This window comes from Marmota monax, unplaced genomic scaffold, assembly GCF_021218885.2.
Source record: "Marmota monax isolate L192 unplaced genomic scaffold, Marmota_monax_Labrador192_F-V1.1 WCK01_AAM20220418_F8-fsc00181, whole genome shotgun sequence".
In the NCBI taxonomy this organism is placed as follows: domain Eukaryota; kingdom Metazoa; phylum Chordata; class Mammalia; order Rodentia; family Sciuridae; genus Marmota; species Marmota monax.
In genome coordinates this window covers 3,650,965-3,670,664 of record NW_026694276.1, presented here as the reverse complement: position 1 = coordinate 3,670,664, position 19,700 = coordinate 3,650,965, and the positions used below count along the sequence as shown (strand labels likewise).

At 38.2% G+C, this 19,700-nt stretch overlaps 1 protein-coding gene across 37 annotated transcripts in view; it reads right to left on the bottom strand.

Moving 5' to 3' along the window:
• The window catches only part of Pde4dip (myomegalin), a 235,864-nt gene that overhangs the window by 38,680 nt on the left and 177,484 nt on the right, over positions 1 to 19,700 (bottom strand). For 21 of the 37 annotated variants that reach the window (XM_046467236.2, XM_046467216.2, XM_046467245.2 and 18 more), the window contains 6 exons: positions 12,964 to 13,052; positions 6,815 to 7,047; positions 3,718 to 4,150; positions 2,693 to 2,885; positions 1,664 to 1,783; positions 60 to 588 (listed from right to left, as the gene is read on the bottom strand). In XM_046467236.2, coding sequence (XP_046323192.1) covers positions 60 to 588; positions 1,664 to 1,783; positions 2,693 to 2,885; positions 3,718 to 4,150; positions 6,815 to 7,047; positions 12,964 to 13,052 — 1,597 coding nt within the window. Of the gene's footprint in view, positions 1 to 59; positions 589 to 1,663; positions 1,784 to 2,692; positions 2,886 to 3,717; positions 4,151 to 6,814; positions 7,048 to 11,109; positions 12,685 to 12,963; positions 13,053 to 19,700 lie in introns of those variants that run through there. The other 16 variants (XM_046467220.2, XM_046467234.2, XM_046467224.2 and 13 more) reach the window with 2 other exon arrangements.

The window sequence follows — 19,700 nt, the reverse complement described above, 5'->3', positions numbered from 1 at the left end:
AGGTCACTCAATTCCAAGCACAAACTTAGACATCATCAATCAAATAGTGCACTCCTTACCCAGGCCACGAGGCTGATCTCAGCTCCTCGGCCAGCTTCCCTTCTATTCCGGTTTTTGGGAGCTGAGCCTCCAGCTGGGATACTCTCTGGACAAGACTCTCCAGATCCTTTTTGGCCTGAAGGCCTGGAGGGTAGAAGGCCCCAGTGCCATCAGACAGCCACCCCTCATCCTCATCAGTGACACTATGGGGTGAAGACCCCTCAAGGGTGCCAACAGCCCTTAGCTTCCGGGGTCTTTCCAGACTAGATGAATAATCACTTGTAACCGAGAGAGACCGGACACGGCTCTTGAGGTTCTGAATGACCTTGTTGGCATTCTGCAGCTGGGCTTTTAGATCTTTAATGTCCTTTTGTAGAACAGAGATGTTTTCTGACTTTCCATATGCCTGGGACTCTTCCTGCTTCCCTAGCCGGCTCTCTGAAGGCTTCTTCCCAGGAGGGTGAGTGAGGGCTGGGCCCATGCGCCCTTGTTCAGAGCACAGCCCTTCCATGAGTACCATGTCCCTGAGGCTGTTGTGCTCCTCACATTCTGAAAGACAGAGACAAAGACATCTTCCTGAATATAGACTGGACATGCTACTGTGGTCATTCCCTTTTCAGGGAATAGGTTTGGCCATAGGAATAATAATTAGTGGAGCAAAATTGAAGCAGTACTCAATTCAACCTTGTTCTGTACCAGTATTCAAACCTAATATTTTATATCCTCCCAACAGCCCTGCAAGTTAGGTATGGATGCCTTCCATTTTACTGACTCAGAAATAAACTAACTAGCTCTAGATCATTCAGACTAGCACATGGCAAAGCCATAATTCAAATCCTCCAATGTCATGTGTACGTCCCATACACATTGCTGCCTCTTAAGTATGACATTAACTTGGGCCTTTATTAAATAGCCATTTAATAATGATAGTAGTTTTATTAAATAACTGTTTTAGCAGTTGAGGAAACTGAAGCACAGAGAAATTCATAAACTGAAATTTGAACCAACTAGGCTTGCCCCAGGATTTCTGCTCTTAACTGCCACACTACTCTGCCTCAAGGGAAAAGAGATGGAAAGTGTTTTTCTCCTTTTCTCAGTATTAATTAGGTAGGGGCCCCATGACTATTGTCTTTTATAAGGCAAAACAAAATATTTTTTAAAAATGTATTGCTTACATAACCCCAAGAGCTCATCTATTCCCTTCTTTCATAAGTAGTCCTTGCTATTTTTTTCTATAATAGTGATATGGATAGAATGTTATTTTCTTAAGAGAAGTATGCTAAAAGTTAATTATAGAAGGTGAAACTCATATTCAGACTCATTTTGAAGCAGAGTTCTCCACATTTCCTGTCCTTTTCTGGTCCTGGGTCCCTTTCAATCACAACTTCCCAACCCCTACTAATCAATAAGGTATGGGAATAGCCTAGGACCACTGGAACAGGAATGCATATAGCTCTCTTTATAGGAATGCTCTCAGAAAATGTTTGCTCAGTGATTGAAGGGAAGAGATAGAAACCTCCACTCAGCCCTCCTTGCATTCCTGTTCCAGTGGTTCTAGAATGGCAACCAAATGTGACAGCTGACCCTGGGGCAGGCAGGTGAGTCCTATACCCTATGATCTTACCAGGGCTGGTGGTCTCCTCACGTTCAGCCTCATTTTCACTTCGACCACAAGTCTCATAGCCCAGGTCCTGGAGATCCACCTGGACCTGCTTGCTATCCTGCTTCACAAGGGATTCACCTGCTCAGGAAGTAACAGAAAGTATTACAGAGTATCTGAATTTCTCACATGTTCCCTGAACTTCTGGGGCATACACCCTGACCTTTAGGGGCAGGGAGGTCAGATCAAGGTGGAATATATGTTCTTTTTATTGGGGTCAGGAGGAGAAATCATCTGCTCCAGGCAGAATTTCTTTGAGGATGAGCTTGTTTTTCACTGATAATCTCACTTCTGACAACCTAGGTTGGGACTAGAAACTTGTAAGTTGGATATTCAATACTATCATCTCTGGAAGCTGCAGTGAAACTTGCAAGTACTTTATCCACAGGAGTTCAGTAAATGTTTAAATGGGGCTGAGCTAATGTAGAGTCCCAAGACATCTAGACCTGTATTGGCCAATAAGGTGGCTATTTTATATTAAATGAATTAAAATCAAGTAAAACCTAAAATTTCCAAATTGCATTAGCCATATTTTATATGTTCAATAGACATATGAGACAGATATATATATATATATATATATATATATATATATATGTTTTCTACTTTCCTACCACTGCAAAAAAGTTATATTAGACAGTGCTGATCTAAACCAATAATTATTATACATTTTTAAAGAATCTGTTATAGTACAAAGAAAATAAAAGAGAACCAATTACACTGAGAGAGGAAGGCAGTTTACTCACTATACCAGAAATTAGCAAACCTAGATGAGTTTTCTCCCTATACGCCCATTGCAACCTTGAAACTTTGCTTTCTTCCTTTTTTCTCTGCCATCTTCAAATTGAAGTAAAATATCCATTTCCACAGTTCTAGCACTATGGTCAGAACTGAATTTGTTTTGAGACTGGAGGGGGAAAGAGTAAAATCTGCAAGACCTATCTTTTCTTAGGAAGAACAAAGACACTGTGATGGTGAGCTTCCAATACTTACTAAATATGGCTCTGTACTTCTCCAGTTGGTTTGCCTGGGCAAAGACAGTGGCTTCTGAGATCAGTAGCTTCTCCTGAAGGTCTTGATAGCATTGTCTGCACTGAGCCAGCTGAGAGCGCAGGTGCTTGGTAGAACCACGCAGGCTAAATTCTGATTGAGGCCTACCATCCTGGGCCTGAGACTGGTTATCCAACTGTAAAAGGGACCAATACAGGGATCAGGACAGCCTGAGGCCATCCCCCCTACTCACACACACAGTGATAGCCACTTCCCCCTTTTAACACTGTGGGTTATACTCATGTGTCTATCAGAGTACTTGTCACACCATTCAATAGTTACTTGCTTTAGACAGAGCTCCTAGAGAGTTTCTAAAATGTTTTATTCATCTCTGTATCTATAGCACACAGCAGAGTGCCAATCAAGTCTATAGGAGAGCTCTCAGAAAATGTTTGCTCAGTGATTGAAGGGAAGAGGTAGAAACCTCCACTCAGCTCTCCTTGCATTCCTATTTCAGTGGTTCTCTCAGAATCCTCTGTATTCTCCATTGACTGAATCCTCAGCAAAGCTAATTCCCTTAAGAGAATCCCAACAACCCCTTGTGATCACAGACACCTGTAATGAAGTGTGATGAAAATAGCAGTTGATAAGAAAGAGATGTCATTACACACCATTTGGGATGCTTCAAAATCTGATGGATCCCACTATTATGGCAGTTACATCCTATTAAAATTATCTGGGTTTGTGGCCATTTTTCCCCACCGTATGATGTCAAGGGCAGAGATGAGGTCTTATTACCCACTGCTACTGCTGAGATGTTACCTGGAAAACTAACAATTTAGGAGATACTCATGAGATAATGTAAAAACCTTTCTAAAACTGAATGGGTACTTTTATTATTACCATCTCCCTCCCTGTGGAACAAAGCTGCCCTTCCTTTATTACCTCCTGATAGGCAGTTTAAGATAAAAACTGATATCTCCAGATCTTTACCAAGCATTTTTCATTTCACCCATGCCCTTGCTTACTTGGTGGGTATCCACTGCCAGGGCGGCCCCAAGGTCAAGGCTCTGGGGTCTGGGGCAAGGCCTTGTGGTCAACTCCTCCTCTTGGCATTGGTTCTTCCCAGGAGAACAAACCAGGTTTGTGTTCATTCTGTCAATCTCCCTGGTCAAGTGTGCAAGGAGCTCTGGAGTAAGTTTATTATTCCCTTCCTTGCTGCTTAGTACCAAGTGTTCTTTGAGGAGGTTGATGATGTTGTGGGCATTCTTCAGTTTTCCCTGGAGCTTTCTGAACTCAGCCTGAAGGGTATTCTCATTTAGATCCCCTTTGGCGACCACAGTCTCCACCATCACCTTGCCTTTCTCCTTGTCTTCCTCCATCTCCCATCCATCAGACATTGCTTCTCCCATCTGCTCTTTCAGCTCTGCATTCTCAAGGCAAAGGCTCAACATGGTATTCCTACAGAAAATATACATTCAGAGAACAGATCTGGTCTTGGCCATAGCTCTTTATAGCCCCTTTTACCCACATCTCAGTCCATGATAGACTCAGGGACATGCCAGGGCATGAAGCAACCTCAAAAACCTACAACAACATCTTTATTTTATACACTGGAATATCCAGAGTTAGGAAGGGTGAGAGACAGCCCCACACCAAATACTTCCAACAGCTGTTTGATGGCAGCGCCAATCACTAAAATCTCGGTATCAAGATCTACAGTCTATTTTTCTTTACTTGGCCAAATAGCCAGTTTTCTAATTCTCAGTGACCTCTGGAAAACACAGAGGTACTTGCACTATTCAGTAAAACATTAGAAGGAAATGGCCTATGACAAATTTGTTATTATGGATTCTACAGTTCTATTATTTATCATTCATTTTAAACCACTGAAGGATAAATTGGGATCTAGGAGCTGGGCACAGTGGCTCACACCTGTAATCCCAGTGACTTGGGGGGCTGAGGCAGGAGGATTGGAAGTTCAAAGCCAGCCTTAATAAAAAAATTAAAAAGGGCTGGGGTGGTGGCTCAGTAAGCACCCCTGAATTCAATCTCCAGTAACAACAACAACAAAAAAAAAAACCACCATAATTGGCATCTAGGAACACATAAGACAGAAACAATACTAATTAGATAAAACATAAACATAAAATTATTTGCTATATGTCTGGCTCATGTGATAGGAGATAACTTTCATGAGAGCAGAAACCATATCTGTACCGTTTGCCCTGTATCCCAGGGTCTCCACAGGTTCCTGCCATGTAAAACATTCACATTGTCGAAAAAATAAAATTGACTAAACTAATTTTCACCAAGACATTCTAGCTTTACCCTTATCCCCAATACTCCCTTTTCTGGGGTTTAATGGAAGCTATAAAAAAACATGGCTTTCACAAAGCAATTCACTTAACCTCTTGGAGTCTCAGTTTCCTTTTAGATAAAATAAAAATTATGATACCTTTTATGAAAAATAAGAATTATAACATTAGTAGATACTAATGAAATTACAGGATGTGGTTAGCTCAGAATCCTCAACAGAGGAGTCATTTGATGCTGTTGCAACTAGCTGTAGACCTGAGGAATATTAACATCAAAATCCCACCAGGTCCTTGTTTAAAAGGCTCTTAAGCTAAGGCCTATGAATTTGAATCTTACTTAAGTTCCACAGGTGATTCTTAAGCACTGAGAGTGCTGAGCTTGAAGAGGCAAAAAAAAAAATGGTAATTCATGGCCTGAAGGATCAGTAGTTGGCTATGTCCCTCAACTAGATTTCTCAGAATCCTGAAGTCTTGGGCCTTCGAGCAGAATTAATCTGGTGTCATTTAGGGAAGAAAATACTTTAGGACATAGAATTCAGAGCATCCATGAGACAGTTTTTCAATGGATAAAAATGGACAGGATGTTACCAAAACTGGGATGAAAGAGGGAGAGAGGGGGACACATATATAATATAGAAAATAATATTTAATATTATAACTACATTTTGGGGTAAACACTAATGTTTTCACAGTACAAAGTAATGAAAGCATGCTCAACAAAATCTTGAAAGGAGTGGTTAGGTATTAGATTCTATCTTCTACAACATCAGTGTTTCTTGAGGTCTGGTGGAGAGAAAAAATCAGTTTCAGAACAGTAACTCTGAGGAAAAAGGAAAATAATCCACAAGGCATGGTGTGTAGAATCAAAAAGAATTGTTCTGTTTGTAACATCTCAACTAAATTCACACATGCAAAAGTTAAGCAAAGCTTGTGCTTTAACTTAAGTAGAACTTAACTAAAGAATTATTATAATTCAGTGTGAAAGAACTAACATTTAGAATGATCACCGAAGTTTTAAAAAAATATTTGAAAAAATACATAACAGAAGAAAGGAGCAGATTTAAAAATCAGGAGCCAGGGGTCTGGCTATGGACCATTACACAATCTTGAGTAAGTCACTTAGAACTTCCTAGGCCTGAGTTTTCTTAACTATAAACATGGACAATGGGCTGGATATCAAGGTCCTCTTCAAATGTTAATGTTATTCAAGTAAGTTTAAGTGATGTGTAATATACCGGGAAACCACAGGACATGAATTAAAATTTGTACATCTTATAGCTGTACTCTAAACAAGAGTCCTCAGTGGTGAATGATTAAGTGGATTATCCCTATATCAAAATATTCTCTGGGCATCTTTTGACAAAAAGCTGCTAAAGACAGAGTAGCCAATCTAGTCAATGAATCAGATATTTATCATTTTAATCAAGTTAATAAAGCAGCAGAGATTATTAAAATTGCTATTCCATGATTTGATTACTCGTTGCTTCTGCCAGGGAACTGAGTTGGAGAAGCAGGGGCTTCCATATAAATACCCCTATCTTGCGAACTGCTGTGGTTCTGCATACAGCAGTTAAACTTTGGGGGCAGAAGATCCCTTATACATTCCAATCAATAACAAAAGTGATCACCATTATCCATTAACTTTGCTGTAAAGAATTCATAGAAACATCAATGCATGGATCCTGGAATGTGGATCCCATAGTCATGTAGCAACACAAACATCTTGGTTGCAGCAAGGCAAGGCCCTGGCTATGGTGGTAGGGACTTGTGGTCTATAGGCTCGCCTTCCCTGGAGAAAATGTCCTACCTGATGTGGGACACAGAGGAGAATCCCGCTTCCTCAATTTGAGCCTTTAGCTCCTTGAGTTCCCCTTCAGCTTTTCTCTTCTCCTCTAAGTGCTGGTGGATCTCAGCCCTCAGGTGGAGCATTTCCTCCTGAAGACACCTGTTACTGTCCCCTCCTACTGGGGATGGAGGGGAAAGGGATGTGTTCTGGGTCTCCACAGTTGCCGAGCTTTTATCCAAAGCCACCTTGGTAAGCTGAAACAAAATAATGGTTTAAAGAAATTAGGTCACATACATAAAATGATGTTAGGTCATTAAAGAGGACCCAAGAGAAACATGAGATCACAAGGACATCCTTCAATGGAAGCAACAACAAGAAGACAAAGCTAAAATGAACTCCCTTCTAAGGATTTTCTCAGTCATAAGGGTCTGGGAGAGTGGTTTGGGCAAGGAGGACACATCTAGTGAGCAGAGTTGTTACAAAGGGGAAGAGGAGAATACACAGAAGGGTGAGGAAAACACAAAAAGCGCTCTCTCTCTCTCTCTTTCACACACACACACACACACACACACACACACACACATAAACAAACAAGTTTTAAATAAGTCTGTGTCTGTGGATGGGGTGATTCCTATTTCTGAGAGGTCAGAGTTCCCCAGAGTCTTCTCACAAGTCACGAAGCTTCACAACACTGGAATCCTTGAATCAGAAGATGATGGCTCAAAATTGCAGGGCTCAATGCCCAAGGCCCTACCTGGAACTTAGATTCCAAAGAGAAGATGAGCAGGAGGGCTCAGGGTACTCAGGAAACAGCAGCAGTCCTCACAAAATTAGAATAATGGTGGAGCTACAGAGTAAGCTTTATTTCATTGACAGCAGGGGAATCACATCCTAAACTACTGAGAAGCTGAGGTGAAGCCCTGTTCAAAAGCCTCTATTCCTTTCTGGTTATTTCACTTGTGCCAATATTGTCAGCCAAATTCTCTTTACGAATTTAAGCATGTAAGAAGAAATCAAGGTAGAAACAATTTCCCAATACCTTTCTTTTTCTTAAAAATCCTCTTCAAGTTTCAATTAAAGCAAATCTTACAGTGTTTCCTCAAATGGGAATTAGCGAAGTTTTAGACTTTCTTTCTGTTCATTTGCACTCGTCTCTAGTTGTTTTTCATGCTTTTTAAAGTGTGGAAATCAAAACAAAAGTATGGCAATCTACTTAGTGTATGACTATTATTTTAGAACAAGGATTTCTTGCCTGTCTAAATTAATTTCAATATATCTCAATGTCACATTAATTTTTATTTTTATCTCAGTGGCAGCATTTGAGAGTTACTTACCCCCAGGTCAATTCTAATTCTCAGTTTCCCACCTCTCTCCCACAGCTTTGTCTGGGTCATGTTTTTTCTCTCTCTCTCTCTCTTTTATATCTATAAATCTGTTATTTGTACTTATCACTTATAAATTCATTCTAGCTATGCAGAACCATTTCCTAATTATCAAAACCATCAAAATATTTGCTGTGCATCTCTATAACGTGTAGTGGTTACCCAAGTAGGGATGATTTGTTGAATTAGTTATATGCTTTAAACCTTCATTTAAGTTACCAATATGTTAACAGAATAAGATCTAGGGTACCTTACATGGATCAATAATTGGAGCGGCTTGGGTTGGCAAAAAGCAATTGACTTTTGCTACTTCCCTTAAGAAACCATGATAAAATCTAAGCCACAGGTTTGTGGTGGAGGTAACTCATAACATGCATGTGCAAGTGGTGTTTAGTAAGGAGATGTGCACCTGTGTCAAAGAAAGAGATCCACACACAAAGGACACCATCTCTAGGTATCCAATTGTACATGGGTTCTGTGAGCTTGACATCTGGCAGGCTCTTGACAATTTTCTCTCTATAACTCTGCTGATCAGCTTAGTCAGTTTGGGGGTCATCTCCACATATGCCACCAACCATTTGTGACAAAATAAAGGACATGGTACTGGATAAAACCACTTTGCAAAATTTATGGCTCTACCTTTCATTTAACTGTGTTATCTTTCAATATAAACCCTTTCCAATTAACATAACTAAAACATCACCATTAGTCTTGAATATGGGTACAATCTTTATTATTTTCTAAAACCCAAGGATTCCTTTTGTTTAAAAATAATGTCCAACTTTATAAATCTACCCATTTTGTGTGTGTATGGTACAGGGGTGCTCTACCACTGAGCTACATCCCCAGCTCTTTTTATTTTATTTTTTATTTTGAGACAGAGTGTCACAAAGTTGCCAAGGCAGGCCTCAAACTTGCAATCCTCTTGCCTTGGCTTCCCCAGTAAGTGGGATTTCTGGTATGTGTCACCATGCCAAACAAGTTTAACTATTTTCAAGCACCATCTGTATGTATGATACCTTACTCTATTGGTTTTAATACACTTATTTTGTTAAAGAAAAAATAATGACTCGAGATCTAATTTTTGCTTATGCTAATTTGGGTTTTCATAGTTCTATCTCAACGATGGCATACATTGACTAAACTTAAAATTTAAATATAAATATAATTTAAATGTCAATGTATGAAAAGTGACTCAGAAACTAGCCTTTTCATTAGTTTTTAATCATTTATGAAAAGCAAATATTTCTGCTCCTTCCTTCAAACAAACCCTGAGACTTCCACTATGTGTGGCAGTAGTATGAATCCATTAAATCTATTTTAGCTATGTCTTTCTTATAGATATCTTCTTCAACATTACCTAATTCACTTGTGCTATTGTTTCCATACAATTCAACTTTTTGGGTGCTGAGTTCCTATTTGCCCTGCAGAGGTTTAGTGCAGGATCTTCTCTCTTGCTTGAATAGAGTTGTTCTGTTTTTCCCTATTGCTTCATACCTCTCACAATGTAAGTCAGTTCCCAGGCAGCAATAAGTGCATTAAAAACTAGCTTTCCCCCGATGCACAGCGTCACTAATCTTTAGGGAAATGCAAAATAAAACTGCAATGAGATATCTCCTCACACCTGTTAGATTGGTTTTTATACAAACTTAGGAAAGAAAAAAGATATCAAGCATTAAGATGCCAAGAAAGGGGAACTTGTACATTGTTGGTAGGAATGAACTTTATTACAGCTACTGTGAAAAATGGTATGGTGACTCCTCCAAAAACTAAAAATAGAACTACCCATATGATCCAGTAATTCCATTTTTGGATATATATTTACAAAGGAATTGAAATCATATTGTCAAAGGATTTCAGCATTCCATGTCTACTGCAGCATCATTTTACAATAGCCATGATAAGAGGTCAACTTCTCAACAGAGAAGTAAGTAAATAAAGAAAATATTATGCTCAACCTCATATTACTCAGCCTTTAAAAAGGGGAGAAATCCTGTCACTGGGAAGATTCTGAAGTCCTTCAGGCTAAGAGAAATAAGCATGGCAGACAAAGACATATATGTCCTGATCTCACTTATAGGACTGAAATGTGGAATCTATAATAAAGTTGAACTAACAGAAGTAAGGAATAGAGTGATAATTACCAGAGTGAGGGGGGATACATCAGGAAGTTGTTTACTAAAGGGTACAAAGTTTTGGATAGACTTAAGGAATAGGTTTTGAGATTTATTACACAGCAAGATGACTACAGTCACTAATAATGTATAATTCCAAAGAACTAAGAATAACTTTCAAATGTCTCACCATAAGAAACCAGGGTGAGGTGAGGTGATGGATATATTTATTAGCTTGATGTAATTATTTCACATTTTATTTATATAGTAAAACATCACTTTGTACCCCATAAACGTACATAATCATGATTGGACAATAAAAATAATATTAGTTTTTTAAATAGCTGTTCCTAAAACATCACATTTAGTCTACTGACTTCTCTCCTTTGCATTTGAATCTCAATTCTTGATTAACTTTTCTCCATTGCAAAGTTAAAATGAAGAAAGCAATGATTGATTATTCTAGTTTCTTTAATGGAAATTTCCTAGGTGTTTACTGTAGATCTTAATCTATTTGAGATTGGAATTTTGGGGGAGATATCTAGGAGAAATTATCATCATAGCCAGACCTGAAGCTTGCTTAAGTAGGTGAGTCAAAAAAATGAGGAAAAAAACTTTCTTTGGCTAAAAGGTGACTCTTGCCCAGGAACCCAAAGTTGGATATGTGTACCAGGGGAAGTATATGGATGCTTGAGTGAAGAAGAGATTTTGGTGTCAAGAATAAGTCTTAGTTTCCAACAAGGAGAACACAACCTAATAAATAAGGAACCATTTTCCTAGAAAAAAGCAAATGATTTTTTTTTGAGAATCTGGACACAAAACACAGTTATGGCAAAGCAAGCTTTATTTAATTGAAAGAAAGAGAATCACAACTGTAAACTCCAGAAAAATGAAGTAAACTTACAATGACTTCACATACGAAGGGTCCTCCTCCCCAAAGCTGAAGATTGGTTTTTTAAGAAAAGGCGATAAAAAGGAAAATGGTGCTTACCCAAGAGACTCTTCATCCAACAGGTATACACTTTATCTATCAAGAGTCAAGCCCTAATCCAGAAGTCTATCAATTTAAAATTATATTAGGCATCTCCTATGCCAAGTAATATTGCAAGCACTGCAATATGCCCCAATGTAAAAGTCCATTTCCCAGCTGGACTGACCTTATCAAAATAGGATTTGGTTGTATTCTCCATGTTAGGCTACAAAAAAAAGGCTATGGAAGAAATGACTTTATAAGTCAGTTTTCCTATAGGACTTGTACTACCAAAAATAATTTATACCATGCAAATCAGAATCTGAATCTCCTTACAGCTGTGCTTCCTGCTTATTTATTCTAAGTTAATCCCATCCCACAGTCACTAACCATCAGTGACCAGCTGCCATCCCAAACCAGTTGTCTTAAAGTGAATATCTGTTCATTCTGTAGGTTCCTTTCTCTTACCGAAGATCCTCAGTGAAATCAGGGAGTGAAGGGCAGAAGCATCTGTACTGAGGGGCAGTGGTTTGCACAATTAAATTCACAACCTTTGGTGAGAAGGACTCAGAAAAAGATATTCAAGCAAAAGTAGTGGAGCTAATGCAAAAACTCAAGGAAGAAGTGAAGGTTAGCTATGGCTAAAGTAACAAAAAGGGACTCGTGGTAGAAGGGAAATTCTTGAGGACGTATTGTGCCATATCCTGTAAGATTTGGGGACTGTTCACTTGGGCTCCTTTCACTGGTTTATTAAATTTTTCCTCTTTTTCTTATGCAGATGGTGTATAGACAGACCCAGGCATCCTCATTTTCCCTACAGGTTTCCTCATAGTCCTAAGGAAGCTATCACTGGGGAAGCCTGGCTACTTTTGCAGAAGGATTTCTATCAGGGATCTACTTTCTCTGCAATAACTTAGTTTCAGGCATTGTCCATCTAGAAGATGCAACTGTTAAATGTCACTGGGCAAGGCGGAGACACTTAGGAGTTCCAACAAGTGTTGTGGGCTCACTATCAGTGATAATCTCTGAGGTCCAGGACATTCACTGTTGGACTTGAGAACGTGCTTTCTCTGATAGTGGGTGGGGACTGTGTTTCAGCCTTGGATACCAAGTTGAGGCTTGACAGGGGCTTGCTGTTGAAGGGCCATCTGCTGGTCATTGACTTAGTCACAACCTGGGTAGTCTGTCAGGTTGCACTGCCAAGTTCTCTTCTATATGAGACTCCATTGAGAAAGATCCCTGCTATGGAGACATTCTGATCCTCTTGGAGTTTCTCAGCATTCTCCCCATGCAGGTCCTAAGCCCTGCCACCTCCCCAAGCAGCCCTTCGATGTCTCCCTGTCTTCTGTGGTGTGTTTCAGTTACAAAAGCACAAGAGGGGAAGTATCCATTGTCTTGTAAGTAAAAATTCTTCTGAAGCTATAGCTACAGACAGTAAATAAAGGCAAAGGTGGGTAGGAAGAGGCAAGAAACAGAAGAAAAACACAGAAGTAGTAAAAACAAAAGGGTCTATTAGAGAAACTGACAATGTGGGTTGGAGAGGCAGCTGGGATGCCTAGGGAGGACAAGCAGCAGACTGGGAAGTGGTTTATACAGAATAATGTCTTCTCACTTTAGGAGCACAAAGGCTGTGGGAGACCATCAGACCCCAGAAGGGCTGTGTACCTTCCACCCAGGGAACCCCAGGACCTGACACTGACTTACTTGCTGGTGGCTGTTGTGTGCAGCCTCCTCCTCAATACTATCAGTGAATTCAGTGCTGGCATCTTCAGTGTCATCCCCTGCAGCTGCACCTGGAAGTAAGTTCAGAAGAGAAAGGTGAGTCCTTTCACAGATGGCTTCCAGACAGCAGGTAAAATTACACTCTTTGCCATCCACCTCTGATTTCTTTCTTTCCCCAAGTGCCTGGAATCCTAGCCATTAGGGAAAGCAGAACCAATCCTTCTCAGTGTATTTGCAGTAATTTTTTACTAACACTCAAGCTTGTACAGATCTATAACCAAAAAGCTTGACTGTCAAGAATGATTACCCTCTTATCTATTTTTTAAAAGCCTAAATGATTCCCTATCCTGGCTATGTAGCAACTTTTTCTTCTGTAACATGGGCCAAACATAACTAATCTTTTTCCCCCAACAAATGCTAAGAGTTTCCCTCATTTCCTAAGGATTAAGGCAACCCAGTTCCTTTCCCACTTTTCCATTGTTGTGATCAGCTATGCATAGACTGATGACATCTCTGAGGTTCTCCCATCTGGGGGTCCTGTGTCCTGGGGAAGACTCAGGTCTAGTCCAGATTTCAGACACAGAATGATACTGTTTCCTAATTCCCTCCTCTTTCCCTCTTCCCCATGTCTCTCAAACTCTGTTCAACGACAACATCCTTTGAATGGAGGGTTTTTTATACTTTGTTCAAATAAGGATTAATCTATTCGTTCATTCCCCAATGTACACAGTCACCCCACAGCACAAACATCCACACCCTGCTCTAAAGGACAAATCACTGCCATTACTGGTCTAGGCAGCTAGTGGTCTAGGGCAGTGCTGACCACAGAACGTTCTTTGATGATGGCACTGTTCTTTGTCTACAGTACCAATAAGTAGACACTTGTCACATGTGGCTATTAAGCACTTGAAATGTGGCTAGTGTGACTTAGAAACTGGATTAATTATTTTACTTAAATTAATTTTTATTGGTATAGCCACATATAGCTAGTGACTACAATAATGAACAAATCTAGAGAATTTCTTCTTTTTTACTTTTGTTAGAATAAAAGACTGTCCATACTACTTTAGATCAATAACTGTGCCCACATTATAGTTTTATTTTATCAAAATACCAAAGAATATCTCCTGTGCCACCCTGTATCTTACAGAACCTACCCAGGTTAGAGAATCTCAAGATCTAGTTCTGACCCTGGACTCAGCAACCAATCTGTTAAAGTCCTCTTCATACCACTCAATAACCCTGGCCTTAAAGAGATTAAGTGGCTTGTCTAAGGTTACCCAACTAATCCTGACAAGGCCTATGTCAAGAAGTATCTGTACTCTTAGGATCCATTCATTGTTTCTTCAGGTGATAAATCAGAACTTTATTTTTGCTGCTTCTTCCCAATCCAAGGAGCTTCCTCCTTAGCTCAGATTTCCATAAATGAAAGGTTCTACATGAATAATAAGCATTCACTGTCCGAGTGGTTAGCCCTCTCACCTATTCTTTCTTAAGCCTGAATTCTTACTCCCCATCCTGCAGATGAGTTGAACAGGAGCAATTTGTCTTTAGATTCCATTTCTTGGCTTCTGCAAGTTCATGCCAGAGAATTTGCAATGGCTCATGCTGACCTCATCAAGGTATAAAGATAATTAGGCATGCTGTTCTAACAGTTTAATTTCCCTGATCTTTTGGTGAACGTTATTTAATCACGGACCAAGGCAGGATCCTATTCAGTAAATCCCTCCACAAAGAGAAACCTCTAACAATGAGCATCTTAATCTGTGGCAGACAGTGTACAGTGGGGATTTCCAATACTTATTATTTCAAACTGGCCCCAGAACTCTCTCACTCAAGGCACTGGCTGAATAGAGGTGAATATGTTCACCTCTACTCAGAGGTGAATGCTCTGACTGCTTCAAAACACTAAATGATAATTCACTGAAGGACACATATATTATATTATGCTTACTTTGGAGAATCTTTCCCTGTACAATGACAGAGATCATAATCTTATTTTTCCTGTGTGTGCACGCGCACACAGATTAATTGTCCTACTCAGTGAAAGATTAAGAAAGCATATTTTCCATTGTTTTCCTTTAGAACACTGAGCTAGAGAATGATCCTGTAGTTCAAGGAAGCTCAGCTCTGTTAGATCCAGATCTTTGTCCCATACCATTCTTGGTGGCTTGCACAGCCTATGCTAAGTCCACATCCCAGGATGATTCCTTTATTAGGTTCCTCAAAAGGAATTAGGAAAGGTGACTGTCACGGGTCTTGAAGTTTTTTATCTGACACTTTTTGCCCTCCACTTACCTTTGAGGTGCTTTCTGATGCCACATTTACATTTCTAGATAATGTTCCTTTTTAATTCACTGGGGGGAGAACAGGATGTGTTGGTTCTGACTTCATCAGAAATTAGAGAAAAAGGAAGAATGCCCATCTTACCTCAACACTCTACCACACAGGGATTTTATTTTTCTTTCCTCCTTACCCCCCAGAGTTCATTCAATCTGCTGTAGTTACTTTACAGCAGTTTTAACGTTGCGTACCTTTTACCACCTTGAATTAGAAAGCTGAAAACAATTTTTGTTTGTTTGTTTGAGGACTAGAATAAAGCTGAAAATATTTTATAGAAAATGTTGGAATAAAATGAAGATATCTTATATATCATATCTAAGTGTACATTAGTCATCCATCTTTCTGTTATAATTTACATTTTTTTAAATGAATGAAAATAAAGAACCTCTTTTGTGGGGAATCCCCTTTTCTAAGCTTTTTACATGGCAACAGAAGTCTATCTTTAGAACTATCTTGGACTTCTTTAAATTTCTAATTTAAATGAAAGTTTCTAAAACTTTTTATACTGATGAGTCTTCTGCTTTTATGGATAAAAATATAAAATAAACTGGTCTGTCACTTTGAGAGTCTCCAAAATCTAAGAATCTATTCATTCATAAGTTGACTCAATTCTCCAAGATTAAGTTTTACATGTTTCATATTAACATGAAAACATGCCTGCAATCTTAAATACTTTTATTTGAGGTTTTGATAGAATTGTGGTGCTTATAATAATTCTAGGCTCTGAACTACACAAAATAGAGGTGATAACAAAATGTCCATTATCTAGATCTTGAAAATTATCTTCTACCATCTATTCAGTTCTACAAAATAAACAAAATAACCCTCTAAAAGGGCTGGGGTTGTGTGGCTCAGTGGTACAGCGCTCACCTAGCACTTGCAAGGCACTGGGTTCAATCCCCAGCACCACATAAAAATAAAAAATAAATAAAAATAAAAGTATTGTGTCCAATTACAACTAAGAGAAATATATATTTAAAAAAAATCGGGGCTGGGGTTGTGGCTCAGTGGTACAGCACTTGCCTTGCCAGCACATACGAGGCCCTGGGTTCGATCCTCAGCACCACATATAAATCAATACAATAAAGGTATTGTGTCCAACTAGAACTAAAAAATATTTTTTTTAATAACCCTCTAAAATGTAACATAATAAAATCCTTTGGCAACAGTTTAAGCATTCTGCAACCATAAGGTCTTCTTTGACCAAGGAAAAAATTCTTACTTTTATAAAACTTTTTAAATTGAAGATAAATTGCATATTGTTAATGTGGACTTTGGAGCCAGTCGAGGTTTGAATTATTCTTTTGTCACTAGTTTTGACTTTAAGCAAGTCATAACCTGTCTGTAACTCAGTATCCTCATTTGTTAATTAGGGTTAATAATATCATCCATTCCATGCAGCTGTTGTGAACTTCAAAGGGTTTGCTAATTTTAAAGTGCTTAGAACAGTGCTTAGTACAGTATGTCCTCAATAAAGCTTACCCTCAGACAGTATTGCTGTTTATTATTATTGTTACTGCTGATAAACTTTTATTTATGGTTTTGATGGAGTTGTGGTTCTTACAAGATTCTAGGCTCTGAACCACACAAAATAGAGGTGATACCAAAATGTCCATTATTTAGATCTAGAAAATAATTTTCTATCAACTGAAGTGGTCCTTGGACTAGGGCTAACTAAACTGAAGGCCACAGAATCTAAATGTAAGCAGAAGAAGGAAGTTCTAGACCTGATGTTATTAACTGGATGATCTTGATTGATTCTACCTGTACTTCTTCACTTATGAAAATCGGTTTTCCTCAGCAAGATGCTTGAAATAATACTTTGTGCTCTTTCTGCTTTCCAGGACAGTTGAAAAAGAATAGAGTCATCAGCGAAATAGGATGAACTCTTTTGGAAAGGTGCCATACAAACAGGATTCACCAGCAGTAAATTATAACTGTCTTGAAACTCCACCATGCAAAATAAGCTTTACAGGAAAATTCACAAAGTTTAATTTTAATTCTTAGTAAGGAGTCCAAACTGGGTGGTGTCAAGATAACTCCCCCTACTCTATAATCATTATTTCCCTTATAAGCCATTTATATGGGATCAACAGCAAAGAGATAAGACATTTTAGTACAACAATCAATAGATTGATTCCCCTGTGGAAAAGAAAAAAAGATATGAGTGTTCTCTACTTTGCTCATAAATCTTTAAGAACTAAACCAAGAACATAGCAGGGTTCATATTTTACTAATCCTGGAAGAAGATTTTAAAAGCTAGTACTTGACAGCATGAGTTAAGTTTGCAGTGCCCAGTGTTCTTTCCCTCAGTGCCAGGTCCTCTCCTTCCATCTCTTTCATTCCTGGACACTCTGCTGTGTGCCCATTTGCAGAACTCTCATACTTTATGTCATGAACCAACCATCACTGTTAATATTATGATGCTAGATGAAAGAACCAAAGGAGAACATTCTTCTATCAATTTTATCTGAATCCATTCCCTTCAGGGCCATAAGAAAAATCAATATTCTATGTAGCTCTCCATAGCCTCTACTGAGAAATAAAATTCTTTATCTAAACAGATGCTTGTTTTGGAACAACAGAAAGCTGCTGTCTGCAAGTCAAGCCCCTTTGTGGAATACCTTTGTCTTTAAGTTGCAACACATCTCATGCAACCTGGAGGCCCCTGACCCATACAGTATTCAGAAAGCATTGTTTTTAAGTGGCTTTACAAAACTAAATTAAAATCCAAATCACTTTTCAGGATATGAAATATCAACAGGGTTTTGGAAAACATTTTTACTTTTTCAAAAGGGTGATTATTCAATAAACTAGTCACTTATCCTTAGGATGACCAGTACATGTGTAAATTAGGACGTCCTGGAGAGAAGATATGCTCACTGGATTTATTCTGTAAATGTAATTCTGTAGTGTTGAGGATTTCCTCCCGCTTATGGTCTCTTCTTTAAAGAACACAAGGCTTTTCTAGGAAGATTTAAAGAGACAGCACCAGCCACCATAACAGTGGATCCTCAAATCCGTCCTGCTTTCTCCTAATCTACTTCAGCAAGGAGAATTAAGAGAGGATTTTTAAGGTAAAGCAGCCAGTTTCAGTTTTCTGGAGAAAAGTGTAACACTGTCTCTTTAGTCTCACTTCGTTGGGAGGAGAAAAATTCAGGTTTCTTCTTCCTTCCTTTAGTAAAGTACTCATTCCAAAGAGCCTTACTTTGACTTGGAATTTTAGTACAATGATCAATAGACTGATTTTCCTATAAAGGAAAAGAAAAAAAGATAAGTATCCTCTATTTCTTTTCTCATAAATCTTTTAAGAACAAAACCAAATAGTTTCTGTTGGCCTTTGATATTTTTATTAGATCAGTAACAATTTGTTGTGTCTCAACTAAAGTAAGCTGAAATTCTAACACTTATATATAAAAAGTACACTCTCCATTTTAACACAAATATTAATACAGATTAACACCACAGATCTATGAAGAAATTAACTTTCAAAGAAAAATATACAGCTCAATTTGGTGGGGAAAGTTCTAAAAATAATTTAATGCCAAGTTTCTGATCATTTAACATGTCATTTTCTTTTTCATCTGAAGTTATGAATCACTTTAAGCCGACAAAATTTAAAGTGATAAAAGCAAATAAAACTTTGCTTTTAAAATAATTAAGCTAATAATGCTCCATGGACAGTGATGGGAATTCATGAGTTATAAAATATACTTGCATGTATATATACACACCTCTAAAGTTTATAAATTGAGAGATAAATATCTTAGAATAATGACTTTATAACTACAAAAAGCAGCACCTCATACTCAAGTACTAAAAAGCAAATCTACAAGAATTTGCCATACAATTAGATGTTCTCCAGGGAAAAAAGTTAATTTGGTTCAAGTACTTAGTCCTACTCTTAATATTTTAGACCAAACATTTTCTGATGCTGCTGAACTTTCTGTCTGTTTTATTCTTTCAACTCTAGCAAAGGAAAACAGTATAATAAAGATTTTTATTTCTGGAATTTGATTTTAAACAACAAAAGGAAAGTAACACAAAAATAATGAGTTTATCACTTTACAAGTTTAAATGTTCTTACTTGAAATCTGACAAAAATTAGCATTATTAGTTCAACAGTTTTGGGTTTCCCTTCCATTTCCCTGTTGGAGGCAAATGATAATGCTAATTTTTTATTTGGGACACTCATCCTGGCTCATGTGATTACATAGAAAAAAGCTGAGAATTTACCTTCTATCAATACTCAAGACTATGTAAAAGTATTACTTTATTTTCTAATCATAATAAAATGTTTTAATAAATCTATGAATGGTGAAGGAGTGGCTTAAATATTTCAAAATGCATTAAGACTCAGAAACTACCCTATAGAA